Source organism: Mustela lutreola, chromosome 1, assembly GCF_030435805.1.
Source record: "Mustela lutreola isolate mMusLut2 chromosome 1, mMusLut2.pri, whole genome shotgun sequence".
NCBI lineage: Eukaryota > Metazoa > Chordata > Mammalia > Carnivora > Mustelidae > Mustela > Mustela lutreola.
Genome location: NC_081290.1, coordinates 110,519,146 through 110,528,722, shown reverse-complemented (window position 1 = coordinate 110,528,722; position 9,577 = coordinate 110,519,146). Strand labels below are relative to the sequence as shown.

The window sequence follows — 9,577 nt, the reverse complement described above, 5'->3', positions numbered from 1 at the left end:
TATTACATAATATTTGTTACTTAATGTAGTAAAATATGATTTTAGACTTAAGTGTATAATGAAAGACTTATTTCATTGTGCTGAAGGGGCCCTGACCAAGATATGGTCTTGAATTTTCTTTCTTGATATCAACTTGGTTTTTAATTATCTGTTGCCTCATATAGCAGCTGCTCTGTGAAATATTAAGTGGTATCTCATGGATTGATGTTATCCTCTTCTACAGGCTTTTCTTCTTGTTCAGAAAAATTGTCATCTTTATTATTGTGTTAATTAGCATCACTCAAAGTTTTGTCTCTAACTGAACGTCATTAGCTCAAAACCACTTCCCCAAATCTCATATCCTTTCTTCTATGCTAAGTACATTACTTTCAAAAGAGCATAGAGAAAACACTCCTCACCCTTCAAGAATTAGGTAAAAAATTTTGGAGAAGTAGCTTACGTAACGTTTTACACACACACACACACACACACACATGTGCACATGTATGAGATAATTCTGCAGACAAGACTCCAATATTTTTTAGTGCTTGTCATTTATTAGAACTCTAGGTGTAAGTAATACAGGGGATCCTACATAAACAAATTCATGTTCAGTAGTTATGAGTGCAAGATTACAAACAGAAGCTTTTTTGAGTTTTATAGAGAAGTCTCAGCTTTTAAACTATATACTACAAAAGTAAACTACAAATAGTTTTTTAGATTATAGTTTATAGTATATCTAGTTTATAGATCATATATATAATTTCTAAATAAATAGTCTCTGTTAAATATGATATGTAATTTCTTTGTAGAGATACATTATTAATTTCTAAAGGTTTAGTATTAAATCCCATGAAAACTGCTTCAAGCATTTCGTCCAAATTTAGGAATAATCACTGGTAAGGTCTGATTTAAAGTAATGGAAATTAGGGCACATAAAGTACATTTTCAACAACCTTGGAGATAAAGAGGTAGATAATTTTGCAGAGCTGCTAAAAATGAAGTACAGTGCTAGTTTTTTAATAGCTTCCAGCTGGAAAAAATACACTATGTAGTATTAATTAACATACCAGAAAGCAAGAAAAGAAGTAATATCTTTAAAATCAGGGGCATCTGGGTGGCTCAGTCGCTAAACATCTGCCTTCTGCTCAGGTCATGATCCCAGAGTGCTGGGATCAAGCCCTGCATAGAATGCCACATTGGGCTTCCTGCTCAGCAGTGAGCCTGCTTCTCCCTCTCTCACCCCTCTGCTTGTGTTCCCTCTCTTGCTGTCTCTCTCTTTCTGTCAAATAAATAAATAAAATATTTTTAAAAAATAAGATAAAATCAGGTATAGAGTTAGAAGTCACAAGGGAAGATCATTCAAATCATTGATCCTGTTTGCAATTTAGCTGCTTCTAACACTGGGGAACTATAGGCAGCATGCTCTAGTGTCAGTGAGAGCAGGGAATTATCTGTATTACCATAGTTAATGATCACTCTGGGCAACAGAGGGAAACCCCGATAGTCTAGCAGTAACAGCATATATTTTGGGAGTGTCCACATGGTGGATTGCCCTGCTCATGAAATTCCTTTGGTAATAACATTTAATATCTTGATCACTAATATATTAAGCAAAGGTTAAATTGGTCAATAACACTAAAGAACAAGAGATGATTAAAAAATATTTCTAAATAAAAAATTGCCTCTGCAAAATGAGCTCTATAATTATCATGTAAGAGACAAGTTTCCTCAAGGAAAACTAATATTAAGTAATAGTGATGGTTCAATTGAAGAAATGAAAACTAACTAAAGCAAATACAAAACTTATTGGATACAATTATTGGAAAGGATCAGTTGGTGGTGGGGGAGGTCTTTTCCAATTAGTTCTGTTCTTTCAGCTAGTTCTAGTCTGGAGAATTTTTACACAGTTTTAGGATTATAGACATAAGAATTAGTTCTACTGAATAATTAATACATTATCTTGAGAGTTGTGACCAGTGAACTCTCCCACATTCTGAATTTTCATCTTTCTATTTTTCTTTCATGAACAGATTTTCATATTATGTGATCTATCATAGAGAAATATAATTAAGAGGAAGACAATAAAAATAATTCCATAAGGTACTACCTGAAAAGAATACATGCAAGATTGTTACAACATATGTAATGTACTTCAAATGCTCTTGCTTTTCTGAAATTTCTGTGACCAAAACTATATTTTACATGGTTCACATGACATATGAACAGGCAACTGCTGAAAAAAACACTATAGGGATGACAGAAACTTTGGGAATTACATAGGTAGAGTTTAATTTCACCAAATAAATGCCTAGAGGAAAATAGAGGTTCCAAGTCTTCATCCCAGAGTACAGTAGCTGGGGAGTTGTTAGATACTGGGTAGCTGTGGTATTTGATCAACTCATTTGGCAATGGTGAAGCACAAGCTATGTTTGAAAACTACTGATCTAGCACACCAGCTGCTTTTACAGCCATAGAACAAAGATCCAGAACTTTAGTTAGGGTTACATAACTAGAACATGAGCTCAGAGTTTCTTTTTTTTTTCTTTTTTTTTTTTTTTTTTTTTTGAGACAGAGAATGATCACAAGCAGGGGGAGGGATAGAGGGAGAGGAAGAGAGAGACTAAGCAGACTCTGCACTAAGTACGGAGACCAGCATGAGGGCTTGATCTCAGGACCCTGAGATCATGACCTGAGCTGACATCAAGAGTCAGATGCTTAACCAACTGAACCACCCAGGAGCCCCTGTGTGTTGCTGTAATTTAATCACTTTTCCCTTGATCTCCTATCTATACATAAACGTCACACAAAGTAAAACATACACAAAGTAAATAATATTTTTGTGACTCTTGCTCTCTACTTTTATAATTTCAGAGAAATGAAGAATAAGAAAATAAGTGGATAACACATACATGTAATAACATCATGTACTTATTTTCAGGATGCCTAGTATTTGGAAAGTAATTGTAGTCTCTGGTTAGAGAATGAAATACGAAAGTAAAAAAGAAAGGGTTTCAGATGTCTTTATTCAGAGTTGTGTTTTATATGGAAGCGTTAATAATACATGTTTAGAAAGAATGCAATGAATATATATATATACTGCTGTTGTAATAGGAAATTTTTGAGAAAAAAAGAATTAAATGTCTTGCAAGAACAGATTTTTCTATCTCTTGAGGTTAGAAGAGCAATTATATTCCTTTGAGTAGCTGATGGAGGGCATCATCAAAATGGAACTGCTTCTTTGTGAGAGAACTGTCAGCTTACCTTTATGTTAATAGATAATACCTTTAGAATATATCTGTGGGGAAAGAAAAGCTGTTTCAGTAAGTGTTGTCTCTATTGTACTTCTCAACCTAAGCCAAAATATTCTTTCAGATTGCTCCTCTAGTTCATTACCTCAAATAAAATAAAGATACAAAAATTTCACAAAACACTCTTTCCTTCTGATCAGATTGACTAAGTATCACTGATACCAGGTAGTTCATATTATGTGATAATCCTAGCTTTTAGATTGTCCTAATGACTCTTCTGGGGACTCAAAGTAGTTAAAAGTATATATTAAATATATATAATACCTGCAGTAGTTTGGATATTATGCCATAATATTAATGTATTTAATCCAGCTGAGAGAACAGAAAAGAAATAGCAACCAAATAAGCTGTTTATACTTTCAAAATATAATTTAATATACTAATTTTTCCATTGGTTAATATTCTGGGAATTAAGCTTATTTGTAATTAAATTTTTTATAAAATGTACTTGTAACACATAAGAGGCTATACTAGATTTTTTTTTTTTAAAGATTTTACTTATTTATTTGACAGAGAAAGAAAGACAGAGCACAAGTCAATGGGGGGGGGGGGGTAATAGCAGGCAGCAAACCGAGGGAGAGGGAGAAGCAGGCTCCCCAGTGAGTGGTCCTGGATCTCAGGACCCCAGGATCCGAACTGAGCAGAAGGCACTTAACCGACTGAGCCATTTAGGTGCCTGAGGCTGTACTAGATTTCTTCTCAAAAGAAATATCAATTCTTTCACTAAGTTTTATGTATGTGAGACTACACATAACAAAAATATTTTATGTTCATTTCCATTATGACCAGGAACAGTTGAACAAAATGTGGCTTGATTGACACAGGGTAACCTGTGAAGTCCACAAATTGGTTTTAACCCTATCATCCCTGTTATTTGGTATTCAGATGGCAATTCTTTCCCCATTTTTAATCACCCAACACCCTTCTGTTACATGGCTTGTTCCCTTTCATTCAAACATAAGTGAAGCTGATAGCAGCCCTTTGAACATGTTAACTCACTCATTTTTCTTTACAGTTAATGTAGTAGTTTAGCCAAGCACTATATTTCTCTCTAATTGTGAAATAAAATTGTTTTTCCTGAAAGTTAATTAAAGGAGGAAGCTTCCATATGACACTATACTGGCTGAAATGCAGAGAAATTCTGAATGGAAATCTTATGTCAGTTTGTGATGTTCTCTCGTAGTAATCCTAGGAGAGCATATAAACAGAAAAGAGAAATAGTCTTTCTGTTCATCTGTAATGGTGATTAGTTGAATAAGGAGCTAGTTTGGTTTTATCTTCTGAAGGTTTATTTCACAAAGGACTTAAGATGTGGGTGGGCATGTCTGGGATACCAAAACACTTTTGAAGGACTTATTTTTGTTTGACATCTGGTAAAAATAATTAAATAACTAACCATACAACCTTAACATATTCTTTTAGTTTATAATGTGACAATAATCTTAAAGGAATAGATTTGCAGCTAACAAATCATTGGGCACCACATCTAAAGCTAATGATGTACTATATGTTGGCTAACTGAACTTAACAAAAAAGAAATAGATTTTCAAGAAAGTTTGATAAGAACATACATTTCCTTAAAATAGAATATCCGCTTTTTAGTAGGATGTTGAGTAAATATATTTAGGAGATATTCTTTCCAATTGTAAATGTCCATCAAAGTTATCGAATTTCAGAAATTGTTTTAGAGGTAAAAAGGAAAGAAAGCAAGCTATAGTAAAGGAAGAATTTCAGATATGGCAGAGTAAGTCACTGCAGACCAAGTCTCTGAGAAAAATTACAGAATTTATTTTTGCTTAGGTTTATTTAAGAGAATGGAGAGCTACACAACCATGTCTTGTAAAGCCCAGGAACCTGGTGAGAAAGGTAAGGAGGAAATAGCATTGAAGTGAGCCTCACATTCCCTTAGACGACTCTTTGAGTTTTTAAGAAGCATGGAAGACAACTACAAACTAGATAGGAATCTAAATTGAGACTTTGGCTCTCTCAGGGTCTATAGAAACAAACCTTAGAGTTCAAGTTCAAGACAATAGGACATGAAGGGACAAAATCCCAAAGAACAGGAAGGAACACAAATGAGTCTGAGATTGTATTAATTTTCCCCTCAGGACATTTGTTTGATTTTATCTGATATGGGGGTAGTGTCAAAAGACTAAGAAGTAGAGTCAAAAGTGCAGCTCAAGATCTAGGCAGTTGCACAGAGTATTCGGTAGTTTCAAAGACTGAAAGTAAAAAAATATTAGAGGAAGAACTCTAGTGATTGTCACTGACTTCCTGCTAAGATCACAGAAAGGTCATACCCTGGGAACATACCTGATGGTCATTAGATCAACACTCACAAAAACATGAAGCCCAATCCTGAACAAGCAAAATCGCACACTGGGAAGAAATGGTTGTACCCCATACGTAAGAAGCCTGAGAGAAAGTGAAAGGATGTTCTGTCTGGAGGAAGATCATATGAGATAAAGCATCAAATTACCTATGTAATTTTTCATAAGTTATGACCAACATTTGATCAAGCTTAGACATGCCAGGGGACAGAATCAAAAGATAGAAACTGAGAGAATAAAAGGACAATAAAAACATATCCAAAGGTGATTCAGAGTTTGTGTCCTTTAACATAAATAAAGAATAAAATGTGACAAAATTGTTGAGAAGATAGAGAACCTCTCCATATAATCGAAATTTATAAACAATAATGAAAAGGAAATTATAGAATTAAAAATATAATGATTAACATTAGGAATACAATAGATGTGTTTAACTTCAGATTGGACCATTGAAGAGATTAGTGAACTAGAAGAGTGTTAGAAAATATACAGACAGAAAAGAATATATAAGATACATGAGATGCAGTAAAGAAAGAGATTTAATATCTGTAATTGCATTTTCAAAATATAAAGGAGGATGTTATAAAAGCAATATTTTAAGAGATAGTGGGTGATGATTTTCCATAACTAATAAAAAGACATCAACCTACACAATTCAGAACTTTAGCGTACACCAAGGAACATTTGGGTAGAGACAGAAAAACCTAAGGACATTAAAAATAATTTCTTAAAATGCATAGAGAAAATTTGAAAAAGCAGCCAGATAAATAAAAAGCACATCATTTTCAAAGGAAAAACATTTTCTTAGAAACCTTGGAAAGCATTATACAATGCGATGACACTTTTAAAGTGCTAAAAGAATATATATAGGAACCTCTAATTCTTTATCCAGTAAAAATATTCTTTGAAAATGAAGATGAAATAAAAATGATTCTAAACAAAAAAGGAGAAAACTCATCAATAGCAAACCTTCATGAACACAAATTAAAAGCAGTTCATTAGAAAGAAGAATAATGATAGCACAGAAAAGCACAGCAATGCAAGAAGGAATAAAGAACAATGAAACATAAATATATGGGTAAATCTAAATAAATATAATTTAAGAAATGACAATAACAACATTTTATGGGATCAAAAAATAGATATAGATTGAAAATTATAACATTTAGGGGCACCTGAGTGGCTCAGTGGGTTAAAGCCTCTGCCTTCAGCTCAGGTCATGGTCCCAGGGTCCTGGGATGGAGCCCCACATCGGGCTCTCTGCTCAGTGAGGAGCCTGCTTCCCCCCTTTCTCTCTGCCTGCCTCTCTGCCTACTTGTGATCTCTATCTGTCAAATAAAATTAAAAAATTTTTAATTAAAAAAAGAAAAAAAGAAAATTATAACATTTGTAGTACAAAAGTCAGGACAGTAGTTTTAAATGATGTTAAATAGCTTTTGTATTTTTGCACTTTAAAGAATTACTACATATTAATAAGTAATAATGACCATGAGTAGTAAATGGGCTACTGCTCTCTGTCATAACAAAATATGTAATAGAGTGGAGCTAAAATTAAAAATAAAACATTATTGGGGTGCCTAGGTGGCTCAGTGGGTTAAGCCTCTGCCTTCAGCTCAGGTCATGATCTCAGGGTCCTGGGATCGAGTCCCGCATTGGGCTCTCTGCTCAGCAGGGAGCCTGCTACACCCCCACCCCGCCACGTCTGCCTGTTTGTGATCTCTCTGTCAAATAAATAAATAAAATCTTTTAAAAAATTATTGTAGACATTGTTTTCCAATATACTGATGAAATCACTATTCCAAAACATAGATGTTCTGGACCAGTATCGTCCAATAGAAATATAATATGAGCCTATGATCACATTTAAATGTAAAAATTAACAGTTGATAATAATCATAATAGTATATTTAACCCAGTATATCTGAAATACTATCATTTCAACATATATAAAATTTAAGAAGTATTAATCAGATATTTTATACCCTTTTTTTTGTCAAACTAAGTCTTCAAAATCTGGTGTGCATTTTAGACTTACAGTACATATCAATTTGAAATAGCCATATTTCAAGTGCTCAATAGTCACATGGGTCTAGTGGCTACCATTATGGATGGCAGAGGTCCATGCTCTGGCAAGAATAAATTCTGATGACATCTAGATTAAATCTAATCTACTACTCCAGTAAGTAGTCTAACAATTTATCAGATATTAAATTCTATATTTTATTATTTTAATTTTAATAAGTACTTTTTTGTTTAGAATCTAATTCTCTAACAATTAATATAATCTCAGTAGTTTCCTGAAATATAACATTAACGTCATTTTGTGGTGTAGATACTGGAATGAAAAGCAACCTCTTTTGGAATACAGTAACATCAGATTATTCAAGCCCATCCTATGGTACCAAAAAACCCCCAAATAAAACCTAAACCACTGTTAGTCATTACTATACACTTGGTGTTTAACCCATACCTATTAACTATTTACTTGGGAATATTCTTAGTTCAAACTTGCTTGATAATACAATTTGTTTGAAAAAGCCTATATATTTCACTGAGATGTAATCTCACAATAACTGACTAGACCATGGCATTATTTTGTAGATTCTTTGTTTTAAAAGATAGGTTAATTGAAAGAAACACAGTCAGCTTCACCTCATTAAGGTAACTCTCCTATCTTAGTGTTAAAGGCAAATGAAAAGTATACTTTCTAAAAACGGTATTCTTGACCAGGTTCATCATTTATTTCTAGAAGCATGCATAGTGGTCTCTACTATAATATGTTAATTACCCCCAGCGATATAAACAACCAAGCTCTAGAATAAGGATACAAATACATTGCTTTGAAGACAGAAAAAAATTATCTGTCTCAGAGATTCTGTATGACAGTTAATTCATGGACTGTAAAAATGTAGCAACCCTATGATTCAGTGAGAACAAGCACACTTACCATTTAGAAGATTTTACTTTGCTTTCTGGATTTTTTTGTTTGGCTTTTCGTTTTACAGTAAAAGTGTTTTCTCTCATAATCAGTGAAGGATTTGGTAGAGTGACATTAAATGTCTTCTTCAAAACAGAATGTCTTAAAAATGGACTGAGCTATGGATATTCAAACAAAAGAATAGGATATATTAATTATGTCATTCATAAAACTTTGAGAAATTATTTTTATAAATCTATAAAGAGCTCATTAATGTAAATAAGTTACAGCTTACCAATACCATTCATTAATACTGTACACTTTAAGATTCCTAGGGTTAATATCTATAAATGTGCTTTAATGTATAAAATAATTACTAGTCATAAGGGTAACTAAAACATGTTTAATAGTTTTGTTGAAGATTATACATATTTGAGACCAAATCATTCATGAAACTTTATACCATGTTTTAAAAAACAAGTTTTTTGTATATATCAATATTAAATCATCTTTATTCTCAAAATAAATTTTGCTTCTAATGAAGGTAGACACCAATTTCTCAGATGTGCCTTTTCTTAACATATATCATTTCAATAAAAAATACTGATTAAATGCATATCATCTGCCCAAAACTATTTTTGGTATTATGAACATGCAGTAACAAGATGAAGTTTACCTGAATTCACCATTTACTTACCACTGAAAACACTGAGAAAGCAAAAATCTAAAAACAAAAGGAAAGAAAGAAAGATAGAAAGAAAAAGTATCTGATTTTAATTTGCTGTGAGGGATGTTTACTAAATCTCTTGCAAAAAGAAAATCATTAAAAAAAATAATGGAAGTAATCCTAAAATTTATATGGAGCCAGAAAAGATCCTGAATAGCCAGAGGAATATTGAAAAAGAAAACCGAGGTTTGTGGCATCACAATTTCAGACTTCAAGTTCTATTACAAAGCTATAATTATCAAGATAGTATGGTACTGGCACCAAAACAGACATGTAAATCAATGGAACAGAATAGAGAGCCCAGAAATAGACC

The 9,577-nt window shown here is 32.9% G+C and overlaps 1 protein-coding gene across 1 annotated transcript in view; it reads right to left on the bottom strand.

Annotated features, from left to right (window-relative positions):
• Positions 1 to 1,333: 1,333 nt before the first annotated feature.
• STPG2 (sperm tail PG-rich repeat containing 2) overlaps positions 1,334 to 9,577 on the bottom strand; it is a 604,044-nt gene continuing 595,800 nt past the window's right edge. The window contains exons 13-14 of the mRNA XM_059162334.1: positions 8,568 to 8,716; positions 1,334 to 3,277 (exon numbers count right to left, since the gene is read on the bottom strand). Coding sequence (XP_059018317.1) covers position 3,277; positions 8,568 to 8,716 — 150 coding nt within the window. The 3' untranslated portion in view covers positions 1,334 to 3,276. The remainder of the gene's footprint in view (positions 3,278 to 8,567; positions 8,717 to 9,577) is intronic.